Genomic DNA, 23,744 nt, shown 5'->3' on the forward strand with positions numbered 1-23,744 from the left:
GGCTACCACATTGGTTTGTTTGGGTTTCTTTGACCAAAATGTTGCCATTTACATATACACATATATATATGGCACCAACGAATTTATAAGCTGCTTATGTGCATGTGTACACACAAATGTGAGTGTGTGGATCTCACCGAAATTCTTGCACGTTTTTAAGGCGGATTTAAAGAGGTGGTATCACGCGAACAGTGTTTGCATTCTCTTTGTTGTTATCATCTTTCTCGCATATTCTCTGCTCATGTATGTTGTGTGCGCAATGACAAAACTTGAGTAGGGTGGGAAAAAAACTATATGTGGTAATCCGAGCTTACCGAGTGGTTTACTGAACCAACCTAAAAAGCCTGGTGAAACAAACAAAATTAAAAAAAAAACAAGGCGTTAATTTTTTTTAAGAATTATATTTGATGCCACTAATGGACGATGAATGACGCCACTGGTGTACACGGCAAATTACCTAAAGTGTGATAAATAACTTGAACACGGGCTTTAAAATCTAAGCGTGAACTAAAAAAAAAAATAACATAATACCTTACAAGCTAAAGTGGAAATATAAAGCTTACTAACTATTGGGTTGCCCAAAAATTAATTGCGGATTTTTTAAAAGAAAGTAAATGCATTTTTAATAAAACTTAGAATGACCTTTAATCAAATATACTTTTTTTACACTTTTTTTCTAAAGCAAGCTAAAAGTAACAGCTGATAACAGACAGAAGAAAGAATGCAATTACAGAGTCACAAGCTGTGAAAAAATTTGTCAACGCCGACTATATGAAAAATCCGCAATTACTTTTTGGGCAATCCAATAATTGAAAAAAAAAAAAACTGAAGTCTTACAAGCTATCGTAGAAAGAAAACTTGATGGCTGCATATTAGAAAAAAACAGAAGAAAAAAAGGCTAAAGGCTTACAACCTAAATATCTGTGAACTCATGATGAATACCTACAAGCTAGTGAATTAATTGCACCTAAGAAATACAAAAAAAAATCAACAGCTATATAACCATCCAGTCGGTCAATCAACACGTCCAGTCAACATTACCGCTCCAGTCATTGTGGGAGGTACAGAAAACTGTCATGCTCACACCTACATATATACCCATGTAAAGAACCCTATGCGGGCGGTTGATCACATTTTTAACTTTGGACAGACAGACTCCAGACCTGACTGCTTTTTGTTTCAGTACCCTATATTTGTGTAAAAGAAAAAAAAAAAGAAGGTTTTAATGAAAGTGATTAGGCAGAACAATTGCGCATTGTTTTTTTTTTTGTTAACTTACCGTTTCCAGCTTTGGTAAGAAAGGTGCCCGAAGCGCTTAAGGTGAGCTTATTGTAGGTAGCTTTGTTGGTTTAGGAATAGGGGTTTTTTGGCCCCATTAATGCAAGCCGATTGAGCTGCATTCAAAAAGAATTTAACACAATTGCAAATTAAAAAAAAGAAACCTGTAAAAACACTAAGAAAAAAATACAAATATAAGTACAACAAACAAGAGAAGGAAAAAAAGGAAATATAAACAAACTTACTTACAAACAGATATACACGTACGGACGGTCAGTTCAGCGAAGGGTCCATCATCATCTACTGCCACCATCTGCTAAGCCGTATTTCTCCTTAGCCTGGAAGAATAAGAGAGAGGCAACTTAAGTATATTGGATTTCTCGTCTGAATTTATTTTTGTATTTAATTTTCTTTTGTTTTTTTGTAATGTTAAATTTTCCTAATATTCTTTTTAATGGATTTTTATTGCCATTTCCCTGTATTTAGTCTTCCAAAAGAAAAATTTTATAACGTTTATTGAAAGGAATTCTAAAAATGTTGTTGGCTTAGGCTAATTTAGAAAGGTGGTAGGTTACATTTAGAAAAGGTAAGTAAAGGTGAGACTCTGGTGGAGTCTTTCTCCTCTTCCTGTCATCTGGTTTTTTGCTTCCTTTTGTATGAACCTTTTTTCGGCCTACCTTTCTTTGTTTGTTTACTGGAAGCCCGGTATGATTTTTTGTGTATGGTGTAAACGTTATCATTGGTTGCAAGAACCACCCCCATCCGGCGAGCCCGGGCTACACGCTGGCATACCGGCAAGGCAGCAAGCGACACCACAATCGAGGGGTTTGCCACAAGGCAAATCTTAACCTCCAGACAACACCAGTAATAAAATGGCGCCCGAAATAATTTCTTCTAGTAACAATAGTTCTTGTTTTGTGTAGAAAATGTACTAGTTTACTTGTAAGTCTGAAATGAGTACCGTTTTGGTCAATCAAGATTCCCTAACGCGTTTGCTACAGTTAAGGCCCAAGTTAAACAGTCGTTTTTTAAACAGAATTTCCGGTGGGATACAATTGTTTAATCTAAAAGTCTTGATAGCTTCTTGAAAGTATGCTTTCAATTGCTTTTTAGTTTTAATTTAGTTTTATCCCTAATTCAAATTACAATAGCCCATTCGTTTATTTCCTATCAGTCCTACACATCATGTCATCTCCGAGTAGAAGACGCTTCATTTGTTAAAGTCCCGCCCAATCGAATTGAGCTTTTGGGGGGACGAGAAGCTTCACCAAAGGAAGCGATGGATACTTGGAGATTACAGGGTGTGCGTTAAATTGGCAGTTTTCTTCTCGTCTTTGGTCTTGGGAACTTGGATGTTTCGATGCATAAGGACACCAAATGCCTTGCGACTAAGAGGAAACTGTCTACCTACGGTTACATCTTGCTACATATAATTAGTGTCAATATTATTAAAGTAAGTGAAAGATTTTTTTTTGATTTTGGACTTACCTTTTTATCACGGGATAGAGGCCTTTGCCTTCACACGCATTCAGGGCGCATCCCATGAGCCGTGGGGCCAGCCAAAGGTTTCCTTTCCTCGTGTAGTCCATCGTAGCTAATTTTCCATCTTTCATGTTTTTTTTTGTCTTCTGCGTTTACACTCACGAAACCTTCGAATTAAAATAAATTAATATATTAGAACATGCATACACTGGCACTATACGATACGTACATGATTTTACCTTTACTTACCTTTTTGTTTAGTAGACTTTCACTACAACAAGAGCAACCACAACGACAGCCAGCAATGCTCCGATCGCATCAGCGCTTTTGTCCGTTGCTCCACCACTTCCTCCAGGCATAGACGATTTGTCTTGGCTATTGAGCAGCACATATGAGGTCTCACAAGTCTTGTTTCTGTATAATGGTTAGTATTCCGCTGTGTCAGGAAATATTGTAATTTTTTGTAGTACACATTATTTTAAATATGTTATTTGTTTTTGACTGTTTGTGTAGTTGCTTTTGAAAACATTTCATTCTAAGAAAATTTTCTAGTACGACAGAGCGAATTGTCGGAAAATTTTAATTATTAAAAAAGAAAAAAGATTGGAAATTGGCTACAACACATTTTTGATTTTGTTTTCGTGTGACTCAATCGTTTCGAAATTGGCTACATTTTTGGTTTTGTTTTCGTGTGACTCAATCGTTTCGGAGTGGCGTTTTTCTTCATAGCTGTAAATGGATTATTTATTGTAAAAAAAACCATGGATTTCAAAAGGACATACAAGGACTTATTGACTGTGGAAGAAAATCCCACAGTTACAATATCTTACCCTTGTGTCACCACTAATTATTTGACACAATATGCAGAAATTGCATAACTGATATTGTTTTTATTATAAGTGACATGCATCGTTTCTGAGGACTTCCATTCAAATTAAGGCATAATTGCAAGATATCAGAATTCTGAGCTGTACAAAGATCTATGCTGATTGATGTAAAATTACATTTAAGCCAAAATTATCAACATTGCAGCATCGACCAAAGGTCTTTCAGAATATTTTCATCGCTCTCAAAGGCTTTTTTTTGCATCTTATAAACTGATTTAACCCATTAATGTTATTACATACATTAACTTTACCAACTACATCGTTTTGTTATACATCACATCTACATATTTCAAGAAAAGGTTTTGGACCCCTCATCAATATTTACAAGCGTTTGTCAATGTTTGGAGGTAAATCCCGTGAGTATACCTATATTTTGGTACAATACTACACTGAGACAAATGTTAATAATAATTAATTTCACTTTTACTATCTAAAATGTTTAACATTAATTAATTACATATACTTATAACTTATCATATACTTACATATATCACTTATAAGAATTTTATTAGAAAACATATTTTTCCAACCATTTTATTATATATATATATATTTTTGGTTTTGTTAACTAATGTATGTGATATATTTGTTTAATTAAACTTGAGTTAGTAGATATGAATTGCTAAGCAGTTTGAAATAATTTCCGCAAAAATGAAATAGTGTTGTCAAAGATTATGTGGGCTGACAGATTTAAATGATAGTCGGCAAGGTATGGCGGGAAACGGCGATTGATGAAGAAAGAATTCCACCTTAATTTCTTTATCCATACCTAACTACATTTCGGACTCTTTTTATTATAGCTACCTACAACTTATTTGTTTTTGTAATTGACCGAGGTTTGTCTCTTTTAGCAAGAACACCCCTCAATGCCCTGAGCATGGACGAGACAATAAGAAGCAAACGCGGGAAAGAGACAGAATCTGTTTGATGAGGGTCGTTAGATAAATATTAATGGCGCACAACGTGGGGCTACATCGGTTTAGATATTCAGTTTAATTTCAATTCGGTTAATCATTGAGATTTTTTGCGTAATGCGTCACATCATAATACATTCCGGTTTATCCTGCTTATTGAGGATCATTTTTTTTTATTTTTTTTTTGTTTTGGACTGTTTTTATTTCGTACTCTTAAATTTTTCAATGATGGATTAGTGACTCGGCACGTTGAGATGAAATTGTTCCTTTTAAAATTTTGAGATGTATTTTTTTTTTTGCGTTCTTAATGCTTGTGACGGTTTTCAGTTCTGTTTAAATGCGGAATTTACTTGCAGGATCAATCGCCTATTTGTTTTCATTTTATTTTATCAGTCGTCTTATTTATGGTTAGGATTGGATTTATCTATGTTCTTCATGAACGATATATTCCCTGCTGTAAAGGGATAATTAATTTTTTTTATTATTTTCAATATTATCATATTAACCGAAATGGTTATGCTTTTAACCAAATTATTTCATGAGTAATGGAAATATTTCAAATATAAGAGTGTTGTTTTAATTGTAAATTAAATATATAAAAAATGCCTTTAACGAGAAGTAATGAAAACTTAAACGCTTTGAATGGAGATGAAGCGCTCAGACGCCAGTATCAGGCTTCCACATCGGAAACAAATTCACGAGGTACGGAATTGAGAACTATGTTGAATGAATCAATTAGGGATTTGAGGTCTGAATTGGTTGAAGAGATTCGAACTATGTTGGGGAACATGAACGCGAATACACAGAGAGCTACAGATTCATCCGCAAATGGGCTGGAGCTAGGATATGCGAATTCTGTTGCAGCTATAGGAAATGCAAGATATGGTGGATCTTCAAGTAACTTGGACACAGACAAGGTATTAGGTATAATCAGAAATTGGCGAATTAAATTTACCGGATTTTCAAATAATATGTCGGTAGGTGAATTTATTTACCGAATCAAAAGCTTACGTAAAATAACTTCGGAGGTGACTTTCAATAACATGTTCTATTCGATGGTAAGGCTATAGACTGGTACTGGAGATACCATCGTAGACAAGATAATATTGATTGGCAGTCATTGGCAGAGGCTCTGAAGGCACAATACAAGGACGACATGAGTGATTATGACGTTCTAGACGATATAAGGAAGCGCAAACAGAAGGCTGACGAAAGAATTGATGACTATTTGGTCTAATGGCAATAACCGATAGGTTGAGAAACTCTCTTTCAGACATATTTGTGAGACTGTTTTACTTGATTTCTGACCCGAGATTCGTCATGAACTATAGCATATGCAGATAACAAGTGTGTCACAATTTAGAAGAGAAGTTAGGAAACACGAAAAGTTTATGCAAGAAGTGAGGCTTAAGGATTGCGTATATCGGAGATTTCAGATTTAGACGAAAACCTGCAAGAACCAAGTACAGAAGGAAAGAATGAGCTTTGTGTTTTGAATACGATCAGATGTTGGAACTGTGGTATAGTTTGCCACACCTATATTGACTGGGAAGGTCCAAGAACTGCTTTTTGTTTTGGTTGTGGTTTGAATGATGTATACAAGCCGAGGTGTCCTAAGTGTAAAGGCAATATACAGGGAAACGCAAAAGTGGATGTCCGCAAGAGACAAGCCGGACATCCGGGACAGTAAATTCTCAATTTGAATCAAAGTCTATCGATAATACCCTGAGTGAGACACATGACACCCTTATTAGACCATTTCATAGACGTGTAAATGAATATAATAGAACTCGGATAATAGAAATTTTACAGACAAACTCGAGAAAGAAAAGATCATCAAAACACATTAGGGAATATTATCGTCCACTTAAAGCGTATAGGTTATTTACAATATTGGCTATTGTAAATAAAGATTTTGATAATAGACCTTATGTTAAGATATGTAGAAATGAGAAAATATAATTCGCTTTACTTGATAGTGGTGCCAATACAAGTGTTTTGGGTGGTACATTAGCACTTAAAGTACAAGAAAACGTTGGTTTTAAGAGATGTCCAGGTAATGTGAAGACAGCTGATGGACAACGACAAAGTGTGTCAGGATTTATTGTAATGGACGTCAAATTTCAAGGTGAATCTAAGCAATTTACTTTTCTGGTGGTACCTTCAATAAAACAAGATGTTATATGTGGATACGATTTTTGCCAATATTTTGGTCTTGGAATCACGTTTAATACAAATATTTCAGAGCTAAATTCTGACTGGGATTCGGATAGAATCATATTGACACCAGAACAGAATCGTAGACTTGAAAATATCATTGCGTCATTTCCTAATTCTGAGACACAAGGCCTAGGTTGCACATCATTGATAGAACACAACATAGCTACAGGAGAGGCGAAACCGATCAAACAGCGTTATTATCCCATATCTTCTGCTATAAAGAAACAGCTATGTGGTGTATTGGACCGTAAGATTTCGTTAGGAGTTATTGAAGTTGCACCTCAATCCTCTTGGTTGTCACCTGTAGAGGTAGTTATTAAGCCAGGAAAAGTAAGGATGTATTTAGATAGACGGAAGCTCAATAGTGTGACAATAAAATACTCATATCCTATACCAAATATTAATGGAATACTATCTCGTTTGCCACCGGTTCACTATATTTCGAAAATAGATCTTAAAGATGCCTTTTGGCAAGTTAAGTTGGACGAAACATCTAAATCTCTAAATTTATTTTATTTATTTATTTATTTGATGAATACCTACACAACAAGATAAATAATCTTATAATTATAGTGCAGGCTTATAAGAACAGTCATATATCCTTTCAAATCCAAGACTGCTTTCACTGTTCCAAATAGCCCCCTATATCAATTTACACGTATGCCATTCGGGCTGTGTAATGCCCCCCCAATAATTGTGTAGATTGAAGGGTATGGTTATACCATATGAGCTGAAATCGCACGTATTTTTATATTTAGACGACCTTTTAGTCATGTCTACCAATTTCGAAAAACGTCTAACTCATTTAATGGAGGTCGCTACTCAATTACGAAAGGCTGGTCTTATAATTAATGTAAATAAAAGTAGCTTTGCTTTGAAAAGGGTCAAATATCTAGGATATGTAGTAGGAAACTGAAGTTTGAGTGTTGACGAGGATAAGATTAAGGCTATAAGCGAGTTTCCAATTCCTAAGACTTTAAGTCAATTGCGTCGTTTCTTAGGAATGACGAGCTGGTATCGCCGGTTCATAGGCGATTTTTCATCTATTCCATTTCCCTTAACAGAACTTATCTCTTAGAAGAAACCTTTTCATTGGAATACAGAAGCCCAATCAGCGTTTGATACGTTAAAAAGTTTGTTGACGACAGCGCCTGTTTTAGTACACCCTGATTATATTTATATATTTATAAATATATGATAATATATATATTTATAGTTCAAACCCAGGATTCACCAATAGAAGGTTAGGTCACATTCGAAAACATAAAGTGAATAGGCCCCATAACATCATTGAGGATGTCAAATGTGCCGATTGGAAATGTCATCAAATGTCAGTAGATTTTTGTTTTCTTTCATTCTCTCCTTCTTTCTCTGAAAAAAACTATCTGTTTTGTTATTTGCTGTTTGTTAAACATTTTATGGCATATGATTTTTCTGCTGACAACGGCGTAGACGTATTCAATTCAAAAACATGTTTCTTGAAGCCGCAGTCTTGGAAAAGAAAAAGTTCTAAATGGTCATGAATGTAAGAGGTCTTGTTTGTTAAACATTTTATGACATATGATTTTTCTGCTGGCAAAGGCGTAGACGTATTCAATTCAAAAACTATGTTTCTTGAAGCCGCAGTCTTGGAAAAGAAAAAGTTCTAAATGTAGTTTTTCAAATCTTTTATTTCGAAAATTTCAAACGTTTCAAAATTCAAATTTAAATAAATGACATATGCAAACCATCAATGAATGTGAGAATGTAAGCAAAGAGCAAGTTGACATCCTCAATGCCGACTACTGTCAAAAATTCAAAAAATTGTATGTCGGGTGATTGCTTGGCCTAACCTTATTCAGTGAATCCTGGTTCAAACCGATGCCAGCACATTTGGAGTTTTAGCGCAAAAGGACGATCAAGGAAACGAAAGACCGATAGCCCTCATGTCGCACGAGCTTAATAAGAATCAGCGAAATTATTCAATCACTGAGCTTGAATGTTTAGCGGTTTTGATGGCTATTATAAAGTTCAGACCTTATATAGAAGGCCACGAATTTAAGGTTGTGAGGGATCACGCAAGCCTTAAGTGTCTTATGTCGCAAAAGGACTTGACGGGACGTTTAGCACGATGGTCTCTGAAATTACAAGGTTTTAATTTCACTATTGAACATTGTCGGGGAGTGGATAACGTCGTTCCGGATGCCTTGTCTCGAGTATATGAGCGCAATACCTTGATTGGATTGCAATTGGAGGTTTTACCTGCTATTGAAATTGAACGCTGGGTACGCGAATTTACAAAAAGAGTATACTAACATCAACTTACTTAATTTTAAAGTAATAGATAATTATATCTATAAACGAACCGGCTTTTCGTCTGGTCAGGTTGATGAGTCAGATTTTCCGAGGGGTTTACGCAACAAGGTAATGTACTCCGCACACGATATTCCAAATTCATCTCATGAAGGAATAGCGCGTACATTGGAGAGGATAAGACGGTTTTTCTATTGGCCCGGAATGGTATCAGATGTCAAGGTTTATGTGCTTAATTGTGATTTGTATAAAACGTCTAAAGCACCGTCAGCTTTGTTAAAGACGGGTCAAAGAGTAGAAACTGAAAGGCCATTCCAACGCCATTATATGGATATTATAGGACCGCTACCACGAAGTAAGTCTGGACATGTTGAGATTTTAATTGTTTTAGACCATTTTTCCAAATATACCTTTCTAAAACTCTTGAAAAAACTTACTTCAAAACCGATACTAGAATATTTGGGTACAGATATATTTGGCTGTTATGGAGTGCCAGAAGTTATCGCAACCGATAATGGATCGCAATTCACTAGCAAAGACTTTGATAACTTTCTGACGAAACATGGCGTTAAATATGTTTTAACTGCTCTTTACAGTCCTCAGGCCAACCGAACCGAGTTATTAATTAGGCTTCGCGAAGTTATGTTAGAAAGGATCAGCGAGAGTGGGACGTTTATATTACTTACTTTAATTGGCTATGACAGAATATTTCTTCCACTAGCCGAACGTAGAATAGCGTTCCAAGCGCCTCGATCTTCTGCGCTCATTCTAAAATCTCTGACACCAAGTTTCGAGGTGTCTCCCACAACTTGATCTTTCCATCGGGCTTTTGGTCTTCCCGGTTTGCCTGTATCACCGTGTTTGCCTTCAAAAGACTTCTTTGCTGGAGCTTCTTCATCCATTCTGACTACATGACCTAGCCAACGCAGCCGTTGTATTTTGATGCGTGTAACTATGCTATCGTCGTCATACAGCTCGTGGTTCATACGTCGCCTATATTCTCCGTTAACGCAAACTGGTCCATATATTTTACGAAGAATCTTTCTCTCAAATACTCCAAGCACTGCCTCATCTGCTTTCACAAGTACCCATGCTTCAGAACTATATAACAGCACGGGTAGTATCAGTGTCTTGTAAAGTGTAGTCTTCGTCTGTCGAGAGATGGCCTTGTTTCTAAACTGCTTACTTAGTCCAAAGTAGCATCTGTTTGCCAGTATTATTCTTCGCTTTATCTCAAAACTGGTGTCATTCGTTTCGGTTACGGCGGTGCCGAGGTAGATAAAGTTACTGACTATCTCAAAGTTGTGGTTCCCAACTTTCTCCATGTTCTTTATCTGCTCGGTTGTACAAGTTTTTTTGGGAGTGGAGACCATCCATTTCGTCTTATCTCCATTTACTGCCAGACCCATTTTCACTGACTCTCTTTCGATTCTTTCAAAGGCTGCAGTTCCTACTTCCGGTGACCGACCTATGATATCGATATCGTCGGCATAGGCGAGTAGCATGTGCTCTCTTGTGATTAGTGTGCCATATCTATTCACTTCTGCATCTCGTATAATCTTCTCCAGCAGGATTTTAAAGAGATCACACGAGGGGCTGTCTCCTTGTCTGAAACCTCGTTTGGTATTAAATGGTTCGGAGAGATTCTTTCTTATTCTTACTGAGGAACGCGTATCAGCAAGTGTCATCCTGCAGAGTCTTATTAATTTTGCAGGGATACCAAACTCAGACATGGCTTGAAATACCTTTGAACGTAAAGGAGTATCGAAGGCGGCTTTGTAGTCAACAAAGAGGTGGTAGGTGTTGATTTGTCCTTCTCGGGTCTTTCCAGGATTTGGCGCAGTGTGAATACCTGGTCTAGGGTGGATTTACCAGGTCTAAAGCCGCATTGATGGGGCCCAATTATCTCATTGACTTTAGGTTTTAATCTTTCACACAGTACGCTCGAGAGTATCTTGTATGCGATGGGGAGGAGACTTATTCCTCTGTTGTTGGCACATTCCGTCTTGTCTCCTTTCTTGTGTACGGGACATAGTATGCTGAGGTTCCAATCATCGGGTATGCGTTCTTCTAGCCAGATTGCGCAGATAAGCTGATGCATACGCCTTATCAGCGTGTCGCTTCCGGTCTTAAATAGTTCAGCGGGTAACCCGTCGGCTCCTGCTGCCTTGTTGTTCTTTAGTCGGGTTACTGCTACTTGGACCTCATTCTGACTAGGAGGTAAACATTCTATACCATCATCAGGGATTGGTTCTGCGGTATCCTCTTCGCCGCCAACATCGGATACTCGCAGTTGGGTAAAATGTTCTTTCCATATCCTCAGCATGTTGTCTGTGTCAGTTACCAGATTTCCTTCTTTGTCTCTGCAGGAGGATGTGCCTGCACCAAAGCCATCGGTTTGGTGTTTAATTCTTTGGTAGAATTTCCGGACTTCATTCTGACTCCTGTACGTTGCTACTGATTGCAGGGTTGCTCTATATGCCGCATTCTTGGCTTCAGTAGCATCTCGACACTCTTGGTCGTACCATGGGTTTTTTGGAGGAGGCTTTCGGTACCCAAGTACGGATTTCGCGGCATTTTCCATGGAGTGGGCAATAGTTTGCCACTGCGCCATTATATCATCGGAACAAGGAGTGCTTTCATCAAGCAGTTGGGTCAGTCGAGTGGAGTATGCCGCTGCCATTTGTTGTGTCTGCAGCTTTTCAATGTCCAGCTTCCGTGCAGTGTTTTTGGAGGAGGCTTTCGGTACCCAAGTACGGATTTCGCGGCATTTTCCATGGAGTGGGCAATAGTTTGCCACTGCGCCATTATATCATCGGAACAAGGAGTGCTTTCATCAAGCAGTTGGGTCAGTCGAGTGGAGTATGCCGCTGCCATTTGTTGTGTCTGCAGGATCGATCGTACTTTCCTCGCCATGTTCAAACGGGTGCGAACCTTTGCTGCAACAAGGTATGATCGCTCCACGGATCGATCGTACATCTAACACGCTGGATGAATGCCTTCCATCTATCACAACGTCATCAATTTGGTTTCTCGTGTTTTGATCGGGTGACAGCCATGTGGCTTTGTGGATATTTTTATGTTGAAATCTGGTGATACTAACTACCATGTTTTTTGCCGCGGCGAAATCTATCGGCCTCAACCCATTACTGGACGTTATCTCGTGCAGGCTAAACTTTCCGACTGTTGGACCAAAAATTTCTCCCTTCCCTATTTTCGCATTAAAATCTCCCAGAACGATTTTAATATCATGGGCAGGGCAGCGGTCATATTCTCTCTCTCGGCGCTCGTAGAAAATATCCTTGGTCTGCTCGTCTTTGTCTTCCGTCGGGGCATGGGCACAAATAAGACTGATGTTGAAAAATTTGGCTTTTATGCGGATTGTGGCTAGCCTCTCATCCACCGGAGTAAAGCTGGAGACTAGGTGTTTCAGTCTTCGACTAACCACAAATCCGCAGCCAAATCCATGCATCGTGTTATGGCAGCTATAGTATAGTTCGTCACCGTTTGGTGTTGTAGTGACGCCATTCCCAGTCCATCGCACTTCCTGTAAGGCGGTTATGTCTGCCTTGTACTTCTCTAATACATCCGCCAGCGCGTATACTGCACCTTCTCCATAAAGAGTGCGGACATTCCAGGTGCAGATCCGCTAAATCATGGTCCTTTTTTCGTTTGCGTGGGTCGTTGCGTTGGGGGGTCCGGTTTTACTATTCCTTTTTTTTCATAGTAGTTCTATATTTTCCGGGGGCGGGTTACTGGCCCAGCGCCCCAACCGCATGGGTTTGTGGGATTGCATGTATCCCTCGTTGTGGCGAGCCGCTTGCTCCAAGATCCGACGCTCGCCGCCCCTAATCTGGGAACAGACGCTGATGTTGGCCATTGGTTATTTGAAGGCGCCAATAACTCGCCTTGTCATCTCGAGTATCATTGGCACTCAGTATTTAGTTAGGAGCCAGTGCCACCTGACTCCTCACTGAGACTCTCCTCTCGAAAATCGCTGACTGCCCGCGGCCGCATTTGCAGCTACTCCGCATAAAAACGGAGCTTTCACCATTCGCAACTTGTGGACTCGCCCGGTAGCTTTCAGCTAAGCTTCCCGTGATAACGATGGGCACCACACAAGTCGGAGCTCAAAGTTCCAGCCTGTGTGGTGCTCATAGTCATCCCGTATCGGCCGGACGTTTATATAGGCTGCATTAACTGCTCTTCGAGAAATAGTGTTCATCCGAGCACAGGGAAAACTCCTTACCAGATCCTTTACGGACCGTGCATGATAACGCACGGACAAGATTACCAGATACTAAGGAAGTTGCAGCTTTTGTCAGAAAGTGATACGCAAATTGATATCATATGCTTACATATATCACTTATAAGAGTTTTGTTAAAAAACATATTTTTCCCACTATTTTATTATTATTATTTTTTTTTGTTTTGTTCACTAATGTATGTGATATATTTGTTTAATTAAACTTGAATTAGAAGATATGAATTGCTAGGCAGTTTTAAACAATTTCCGCGAAAATTAAATAGTCTGGTCAAAGATTATGTGGGCTGACAGATTTAAATGATAGTCGGCAAGGTATGGCGGGACACGGCGATTGGTGAAGAAGAATTCCACCTTAATTTCTTCATCCATACCTAACTTCATTTCGATTATATAAAATGGTCATCATTAACTCTTTTTTTTATAGCTACCTACAACTTATTTGTTTTTGTAATTGACCGAGGTTTGTCTCTTTTAGCAAGAAAACCTCCCCATTGCCTTGAGCATGGGCGAGACAATAGGAAGCAAACGCGGGAAATAGACAGAATCTGTTTGATGAGGGTCGTTACACACATTCGACTCGCGGGTCCATATATCCTCTCCTACTTATAGCCCACTCACGGGTCTCAACGTCCCCGTGCCTCCAGCAGATCCGATTATTAGCGTTGGCATGCGCGAAATTATCGCTTCGGCTGTTGGTTTAGCCCCGATAGATTTTGAAAGAAAGCAAACGGAAATAATGAACCGCTTGATACCCGCCATAGTCGAAGCTACGAGACAATCGTTAGGAGTTGGTAATTCCGTTCCTACCAGCAATTTACCAATGGCTCCGATAGTACCAAGCCAGCCTGAACGACCACTTTTAGGCCAGGGACAACATATGTCTTTGGAGCCAACGCAAACGCATCCGCCTAGGGGTTTGCCACATATTCAGGCGCCAGTAGGTCTGCCAGATTCGTCATATCAACAGGCCGAGGCATTAAACTTACAGCCACCGCATTTTGTACCAAGCAGCAGCATGGTCCCACCATCATCGATAACAGCACCACCGGTCTTAGCTAGCCATCGGTGTACCGGAATTCTTGGAGTCCAGGCCAGCCAAACTACTATACGCGATTAAATGAGAGGCCACAGCAGCCAAATACTAGTGAGCCACCACCATATTTACCGCCGCCGCATTTACCAGGTCATTCATTACATTTTGGAAAGCCTGGAGGCAGCACACACACTGATATGACCGGCAAACTAAATCTGGCAAAGCAGGGAATTAGATTTGATGGAACCTCCAAGACCATGAACGTGCAGGAGTTCATATTTCGAGTAGGCGAGCTGAAAAGAGATTACGATTGCCCTGAAGGCGAGTTCCTAACCAAATTCCATTAACTCTTGGTGAAATCGGCTCTGGACTGGTACTGGAACCACTGCAAATGTGTGCAATTTCGATCTTGGGAAGAAATTCAGAGGGCTCTGCTGACGCAATACCAGCGGTTCGAAAACGAATTCCAGATTTAAACGCAAATTCTGAATCGTCGTCAGCAGCCCCAGGAATCCTTCAAAGATTTTTATAATGCGGTGATTCAGTTGCGAAACCAGCAGAAGCAGCCCATTGACATACAGATTAAGTGTATGTCATAAGACTTAAGGCGATGGGACAATAGATTGAGGATGGGAACGGCTCATACCATCGCGGTATAATCGAGGCGAGGATAGGAAACCTGGAAGGAAGGGAAGAAGTTTCCGATCGGGTACTTGAGACGACACTTGAGGACGAGTGCGACGCACTGCTGCCAGCAACAAAGTCTTGGACTGACGGACCACTAGTATTGCCGTCTGGAATATTATGTTACTCGGATGGACCAAAGCTAGGGGACAGAGTGGGCGTGAGGTCTACATTGAGAATTTAAGCACTGAGAACTGTACTGCCTGATGTTTCAATACTAGGATCTTTGTCTATCTTAGCCTTCCAAATCTTAAGTAAATGGGCTTCTTGGGAGTAGGTGATGGTAACATCATCGGCTCCCTGTTCGTTGGGTTGCATTGAGTCTCCTGTCCTTGCGCTGCCTAATGTTTCAATATTAGGATCTTTACCTATCCCAGTATTCCGAATCTTGGAAGTCGGTGATGGGTTCGTCGTCGGTTTCCTATTTGTTAGGCTGTGTGGGGTATCTTGCCAATGCACTGCCTGATATTTTTTTGGTATTAGGATCATTGCTTCTCCTACTATTTACATCTTTCACACCATGTCGAGCTTTGCGTCCTCCCAGGGAGCGTGGATATCTCTGAGTTCATCATTTGTATGGGTGGACCCTCTACAGAGTTCCACACATGTTCGAAAATTCGATCGTTAACCAGATCCTCCACTTGGGACCCATGATCTGGTGGTATCCTTCCGGATGCACAGCCGATATTGATGACTGCATAAGTCAGCCCATCTCTGTTGTGCTTCCTTGCCACTCTGGCGTAAGAGGGCGGTTCCTTACCATTATCAGCGACTATCTTCCACTTTCGTGATGGCTGTGGCCTTCTTTTGGAAGTCACAGTCCTCCATGAAGACTCAGGGGCCGTGCGCACTTCCTTCGTTCCTGTTCCGACTTTGTCTACCTCCGCAGGACACTGTCTGGGATTCCATTGCGGGATGGCTGGCTTGATTTTTCCAGAGTACTTGAAAGCGGGGAGCTCTTTTTCTTCTTCAGCATTTTAGCAGTGTTATGCTCTTTTGGAGATCTGATTCTTTTTCCAGCTTCCGTAGAAGTGCTTGGAATTTCAGTTCTCTCCCTTCCAGCATCCTGCACTTTCGCCCGATTACGCTGCCTGTACATACTTCTCCGCCTCCTTCGTCGTACCCCGAGTCGCTTCTCGGTATGCTTGTGAGCTTAGCAAAGCCATCGCTCACTTCTGCCGTCATCCCGATGCCCTCATCTCTCGATTCGGCTGCGATGACTGTTTCATTAAAACGTCACTGTCTGAATCCGAGTCACAAACTCCACCTTTACTTAAAGGCTGGGGACGAACTGTGCATCCCTCTGGTTTATCAGTTTCTTCCTCATTAATTAGTTTGACGACTAGTTGTGCGCTTGAGGCATTACTCTCGACTACAGGTGCCAAGGCGCCCACACCTATAGGAGGGGAGGACAACATGCTGCGGTCTGACGCCACCACCGCAGATGTTGAGTCTTTGGAGTCCATTTCTAGCCTATTCCAAAAGGCTTTGAAATTTTTTTCGTAATAGGTAGCACCTAATCCGAGATACGGATATATATTTATTTTTTCTTTGAGGAGCGTCCGCTTCACTCAACGGCTACAATACTAATGTCAGAGGTAAGTTGAGAAAAGTCTGAAAAATTAAAGAAAAGACATAACAATTCAGAAAGCCTAAATTATTTTAAAAGAAAAGAAACTTAACAAAAAACCTGAAAAAAAGTAATTTAAGCTGAAAAGGAAAAGTTATTAAAGATCTAAAAGAAACCCTGAACAGAAAAATGTTTATTGAAAACCTGAAAGAAGTAGAAAATAAAACTAACATTTTAAAACTAAAAGACTAAGACGTAAAAAAATATAAACAAAGAATTAAAGCCAATATTCGTCCACCTCCACTGCCACAAGAAAAAGACAACAACCGCCACATGTGCAATTGACGAGTCTGCAACCGCCACATACACCATAGACGTTGTTGCATACCCCAGCGTCAATAAGTTATTCCATTAAGATTCTTACGACCAGGAAACCCGACTATAATACGAACGTTTGATTCTCAGACTGTTGATTCTTTTTGTTAAAAAGGGTGTTTTTTTCTAAAAAAAGAGAAAATAAATAAGTTTGGAAGGGACAATATTAGTGCTTTTTGCTTTTTACTCACCTGTTGGTTGGAATGCAGACTTTGATCTAAACATGAGCTTATCGTTAGGTTAGGTAGCCAAGTAGTTGAAGGATATTTCCTTGCCCCTTTCAGCCGATGTTGACCCTATTGTGCTGAAGAAGCAGCATAACAGAAAATCCTTGAAAAAAAAAAACAAAAAAAACACCTTTTAAACAAAAACTGGCAGCGACAACTACATTTGAACTATACAATACTAAACAAAGACTAGACGGACGGACGGGCAGACGAGAGCTCAACGGGGCTTTATTGGCAGCAGCGGCCGACACCAAGCCCCAGTACACTTGGAGACCCCTAACTTCCAATACCGGCGAGGAGATCTATATTTCCTGAAAAGGAGAAAGAAGGATGATGATTGTATTTGTTGAATTCCATTTGAATTAAAATAACATTAAGGGTTTTATATTCTGAATTCATCCTTTTAGCTTATAACTTTGCAGCTTTTAAATCCTTTTTCTTGTAATTGTTTTAAAAGTCCATAACTTCATTTTGAATTTAGCTTTTAAATCTTATGTTAATTTTTGCTTTTTTTAATTATATTTTTTTTATTTTAAAAATATTTAGAATGTAAATAATTTTCATTTTGGTAAATATTTGAGGCTGTATTATGTATTTACATTGAAAATACTTGCCTTATTAATTAAAATAAAATTTCAGGACGAGGTGTAAAGCCTTGTGTAGTCGCCATGGAGCTCAGTCCGAAGGCAGCAGTCATAATCCCAATAACCAATGTGCAACAGTAGACCATATAGACACCTTAAGATTTCAAAAAAAAAAAAAATTATTTTGGAGAAATTGATTGTTTTAAGTAAATATTACGTGTTATGTGCGGAATTGCCAATTTTTTCTCACCTGGTTATGTAACCGCGAACTGTAAGTCACAATCCCAATCCGATATTATATCTTTTAAAGTATAGACCTAAAAAATAAGAGAAGTTGATAAAAATTAAAGGTTATAGTCATAGTCATATAGTTTTAGATTAATGGTTAATACAATGGCAAATAGTTACTCTAGTGAGGTCTCGGGTCCAACCACATCGGCTATGGCGATAACAACAACCACAGTAACTAACTTGGCAACGGCTATTACAACCACCACAGCAACACCGGCAGTAGCTATGGCCACGACAGCCAAAGCAACAGTCACACCCATGATGGTTACGTCTGCTGTTTCCAGTCCAGCTTTGTCGTTATCAGACATGTCGGACGTACGTATAACTCCAGACACCCCGGAGTTGAGCAGTTTAAGGGCTAAGACGATACAGAGAAAGCGTAGAGAAAAACGGGAGGCGAATACGGCACGCCAAGCGCTTTACCAAGCACCACGAGAGTACGGTTCTTTAAATACTGCCATTGACTCAGCGATTGCTGTGGAGCAGTTAGAGATCATAAGGGTACTGAAGGAGAAGTTAAGGCAGCTGGTACCCCAGCTAGTGAAGCAGAGCTTGACCCAGTTAAATGTCCCGACGAGCTCCACAGCACCACAAACAGTGACCGCACAAGGTATCCCAGCTAGTGAAGCAGAGCTTGACCCAGTTAAATGTCCCGACGAGCTCAATAGCACCACAAGCAGTGACCGCACAACCAGCCCAGCCAGCTAGGGCCATAAGCCAGCAGACGCCGCGATCAAATTGAATTCAGAGAAGCAGCGAATACCGAGAACCAACAATATATCCCTACCCAACCTTTTCAGACGCAGACGTCCCGCAGAGACTACCGAATGAATTGCCATCCCGTCACCAACAACCGGAGCAGTTACATATCTGGGTAACCAGCACGAGCATCCCCCGAATGCAGCAAATGCATCACCAGCGAATTTTGATGAGGTATTAGGTAAGTGGGATGAGGTATTAGGTAAATTCCCACAGCTTTTAGATGGACCGGCGCAGGAATGTTCTCGTTGGGTTACACGAGAAGCTATCCCTAGTTGAAGGAGGCATCCTTGGCACAGTTCCGCAAGTTCGAGTGTGACTTCGACATCCAAAAAAAGATAATGAATCGCAGGCAAGGGTCACCTGAGTCATTCGAGGGCTTTTGCAATGCCATGCTGCGCCTCCTGAATCAACAACGAGGGCCTATGAACGAACAAATGATAATCGAGATTATGAAGGGCAGTTAAAAGCCGGCAATGGCAGCGCTGGTCTTCCCAATAAGGATGTACGGTTTGCAACACTTTAGGGAGGAGTGTAAGAAGGCTGAGTTGTTGTTGGCTAACCAGAGATTGTTCGCTCAAGCACACCGTCAGCTATTTCCTCCTAGGGTGAATGAGCTTGAACAGGTGGAACCGGAGTGGGAAGTAGAGACCATCAGTAGACAGTCTAGTTATACCTGCTGGAACTGTCGAGAAAACGGCCTTGGGTTTATGGACTGTCCATCTACCACCAGAAAGCTTTTTTGCTGCGGATGTGGCATGGAGAACCTTGTTAAGCCGAATTGTACCAGATGTGGGGAGACGGATATGCGAGCACGGTGAAGGGGATAACGCGCCCGAACAACATCAACCCCCAAAAGGAGCCCAACAACTAAGCGAGGAACAGATAGGTCCTAACAAAATAACTATTTTACGTTATGATAGTGGTGGTGGTGAGAATAATGAATTTAACATTAGACTTAAGGAAGTTAGGCCATGGCATATCAGAATGCAGGAATATAAAGAAGATCGAGACCATCGTGGCCGGGTGGCATTCCAGATTTGTCCCGGACTACGCGGCAATAGCGGCACCGACCTTCAAAACGCTCGTCCAGTGTGGCGCATCGGATGTGGGTATTGGGGAAGTACTCTTTCAGAAGGACGAGAATGAAGGCGAGCACCCGATTGCCTTCATGTCCCAGAAGTTGACACCGGCGCAAAAGAATTACTCCGTGACCGAGCGTGAGTGTCTGGCTATCAACAAGTTGTGACCCTACATTGAGTTAATGCCGTTTACGGTGATTACGGACCGCTCTTCGTTCAAGTGGATGATGTCCAACAGAGAGCTCAGTGGGAGGTTGGCTAGATAGAGCTTGTTGCTCCAGGGTCATAACTTTGGCATAGAACACCATAACGGAAGCCAGAATGTTGTGCCAGGCACTCTATTGCGATTGGAACTAGAGGTATTTGCCTGTCTTGTGGATCTCGACGCAGAGGAGTTCATAGACGAAGAGTATATGGACAAGGACAAGACTATATCAGAAAACGGATGGTTAAAGATGGTCTCATATATAAGATAATGGTTATGGTGGTTAAATATGGTCTCATATATAAGAGGACAATCCCCGCGACTGTTTATATGCCGTGCGAAGACTTTGTTTGGAAGCTAAAGGTTCCGGTCCGGCTGACGTCAACCACTATAGGAAGGGCACATGAACCAGCTACGGCGGCACATGGAGGTTTTCATAAGAATCTGCAGAGGTTGAGGGAGCTGTACTACTGGCCAAATATGGTTTCACAGGTCCGTGATTTCGTTAAGAGGTGTGAAATCTGTAAAGGGGCCAAGCCCAATTATTGAAATATGCAGCAGTCAGAGTAAAAAATACAGAAAACTTTTCAAAACTTTTATGTAGATTTCCTTGGGCCGTACGTCCGGTCGAATGCCGGGAATTCCTTTATTTTTATAGTCCTTGACCAAGTCACTAAGTTTGTATGGTTAAAGCCTATGTACAAAGCGGAAATCAAAACCTCTCCGCAATTGAGTGTGCTTTGCGCTAATCTGTGCACTCGTCACTTTTTGGCACAAATATGGTGACACATGGAAGTGTCTATCGATTGGCTAAGCAGTTGTCTTCGATGGGAGACCCAGAGTTTAGCGCTTTGACCAAGGCATCTCATTTCAAATTGGTCAGAGAGGAAGTTCAAAAGAACGTCGAAAAAAGTTACAAAGAACGGTCTACGAAATACAATACCCGAGCGAGAGGTAAAGTTGCATCCAGGACAGGAAGTATTTCATTGCAACCATCAACTACGCGATTTTGACAAGAACACAAATGCCAAGCTTTGTCCGATTTGCCAAGATTTCAAATGTAGGATCGTGCGAGCAATAGGCCATAGTCTTTACGAGATCGAAAACCTAAATGGCAAACCTATAGGGGTCTACTACGCTAGAGACTTAAAACAATAATTGCACCGTATCCCCTAAATAAGGGCCAATGCGAAACTTTGCAGTTTTTTTTTGACGCGTTTAAAACCATTTTTATATCCGACCCTAGGCCATGATTTTGTCTTTTGAGAAGAATGAACCAATATTTTTGCGAATACAATTTTTTTGTTTAACGTTTGAAGATATTGGTAGAGATAAATGTCTGCTGGTATTAAAAAATATACAAGGCCATATACTAAAGTTCAAAGTCTATGCCATGTATTTCAGTTGTCTATAGTGAACAATGAAATCAAGCTATACTTTTAACGAATTCTCTCGACCAATGGGAGAAAGGTCGCTATAGAGCTTATATAAATGTGAAATCGCTTACCTTATATATATGTTTCCTTCAGAGCAAGTAGTTTCTAATGCATAGTAAGCAATGCACAGACGCATTCACAGCGTCGGCTGCCATGAGATTGTTTTTTAACACTAAAAATACCAAACTTTTTTATTGTCATACTGTGCTTAGTTGATCGAAATGATTGCTTCAATGTGTAGGTGGGAAATTTATGAAATTAAACAAAATAGCAGGAAAAAACTATATACAATTTTGTGTTTTTAAAAACATCTTACCAGTCATTTTGACAGGTCAGTTACAAATAGTGTGAATTGCAAAAAATGTGATGTATAGTTGAAAGCGGATGAGATTTACTGTTCTTTAAACTAAATAAGACAAAACTTAAGATCATTATATTTGCGCGCAAGCACAATTCACCATTTAAAATTTTAAAGAATTCCGATATAAAATTAGACTGTGGTTATAAGATTCGGAATTTAAAAAATCATAACAAAACTATATCTACAAGTATGAATTTCTCTATATCAAATTGAATAGAATCGACAGTTTTCTTGGACCGTCTAGTTAAAATGTTTGTTTATATATTTAATAAAAAGTGTTTATATAATTAAAAAATATGTTAGCATGTATCAATTAATTTCTATTGCTATGATCTATTAAAGGATCACAATAGCATATATTTGTATAGGATTTTGGTCCTTTGTGTACCGTTCCGGCCAAGTCGAAATAATATTGTTCGCCATCTTGCAGTTTTATTTGAGATAATAATTCCACATTGGACAAAAATATTGGTCCAAAATTTGGCCCAGTTTGACATCCATATGGGGATCGGATAGATTTCATTGTTAATAATTCACATTCAGATATATCTTTATCTTTGTAAGATCTTATAAGGTGTTCAATTTCTTTAAACTGTTTTTGTCTGGTTATATCAATCGGTGTATAGCCTTGCATATTCATTATACTTCTTGAAGAGTTTGACTTTAATAAGATTTTGACCAACTTGCGGTTCCCCATAGCGCATGCAATGTGTAAAGCTGTATCTCCATTATTATTTTGTAGGTTTCTGTCACATAACGCAGATATCAATACTCTTATTACTCCTGTATGGCCGTATCGAGATGCAGAATGAAGAGGAGTATCACCATACTGAAAAATAAAATTTTATTTAAATTTACTTTATTATTGATAATTATTTGGTAGTATTTATTTTCAGTATATTAAGGAACCTTCAATTCAACATTTGGAAAAACAATGCTAATGATAATGTTGTGGTAATTGGCATGTTTTGGGCGCTAAATACTAAAAAATTACATAGAAAAAGAAAAACTTTGCAATGAATTCCGTGCTACTTAAGAAATTCCCAATTGTTTTCCACGCCCCTATGTTAGTTCATGTCTGCTATTGTGTCCCCACAAAAGTACCGATGTCTGTTAGAGTTTTCAAGAGTTTTTAACGTACCTCACTAAGTTTTTCAGATATAATTTTGTTCCATATCCACTTGAAAAAAAAACTTAAAACAATAATAAAACGACGTTTTATAAGAATAGATAGTTCCTGAAGCCTTTTAGATTCGAAAGTCTTAATTTGAGACCTATCATACGGGTTTGAAACCAATGGAAAGCAAAATAACATGGTTTTGATTATTAAATGTGATTAACTGTTGCAGCATTTCATCATGCATTCATGTGTACCATAAAATTACAATCAAAAGCCGTAATCAAACATTTCTGACTTTTTGCTTGAAAAATAAATAGTCACTTAGAAATTCTTTTGGAGCCTGATCACCCTAACATAGAAGAAATTGATTGCACACGTTCCTTTATCGACGTTTATACCTTTACATTGAAATTTTATAAATCTGGATTTAACCAAATCCAAAAACAAATCCTGTCCGTTTACACTGCCTTTTTGGGGATTTAAATGACACACACAAGCGTACTTGCGAATACATGAATGTGCATATCTCACACAACTATACACAATTCTTGAAAACAGTTCCATATTTTTGTAAGGTTAGGTTGAAAAGAGGGTGCAGATATTAATCTGCCCCATACCACTAAAGACAAAATCCTTAATTGTTTTCCATGCCACGCTCCTATGTTGGTTTATGTCTG

The 23,744-nt window shown here is 39.5% G+C and overlaps 1 protein-coding gene and 2 long non-coding RNA genes across 5 annotated transcripts in view; all 3 read right to left on the reverse strand.

Moving 5' to 3' along the window:
* Positions 1 to 978: 978 nt before the first annotated feature.
* LOC106090657 (uncharacterized) lies at positions 979 to 1,418 on the reverse strand. Its single transcript, XR_001221866.2, has 2 exons — positions 1,280 to 1,418; positions 979 to 1,187 (listed from the first exon to the last, which is right to left on the reverse strand). It is a non-coding gene; the product is annotated as an uncharacterized LOC106090657 (long non-coding RNA).
* A 15,392-nt stretch (positions 1,419 to 16,810) lies between these two features.
* On the reverse strand, positions 16,811 to 17,530 carry LOC106090659 (uncharacterized). The gene is made up of 3 exons (XR_001221868.2): positions 17,404 to 17,530; positions 17,194 to 17,332; positions 16,811 to 17,128 (listed from the first exon to the last, which is right to left on the reverse strand). It is a non-coding gene; the product is annotated as an uncharacterized LOC106090659 (long non-coding RNA).
* Positions 17,531 to 22,156: 4,626 nt separating this feature from the next.
* Positions 22,157 to 23,744, reverse strand: part of LOC106090829 (ankyrin repeat domain-containing protein 6) — a 124,565-nt gene continuing 122,977 nt past the window's right edge. For all 3 annotated transcript variants that reach the window (XM_059369263.1, XM_059369262.1, XM_059369261.1), the window contains one exon: positions 22,157 to 22,776. In XM_059369263.1, the coding sequence (XP_059225246.1) occupies positions 22,261 to 22,776 (516 nt within the window). In that variant the 3' untranslated portion in view covers positions 22,157 to 22,260. The remainder of the gene's footprint in view (positions 22,777 to 23,744) is intronic.

The sequence above is a fragment of the Stomoxys calcitrans genome, chromosome 5 (assembly GCF_963082655.1).
Source record: "Stomoxys calcitrans chromosome 5, idStoCalc2.1, whole genome shotgun sequence".
Classification (NCBI taxonomy): domain Eukaryota; kingdom Metazoa; phylum Arthropoda; class Insecta; order Diptera; family Muscidae; genus Stomoxys; species Stomoxys calcitrans.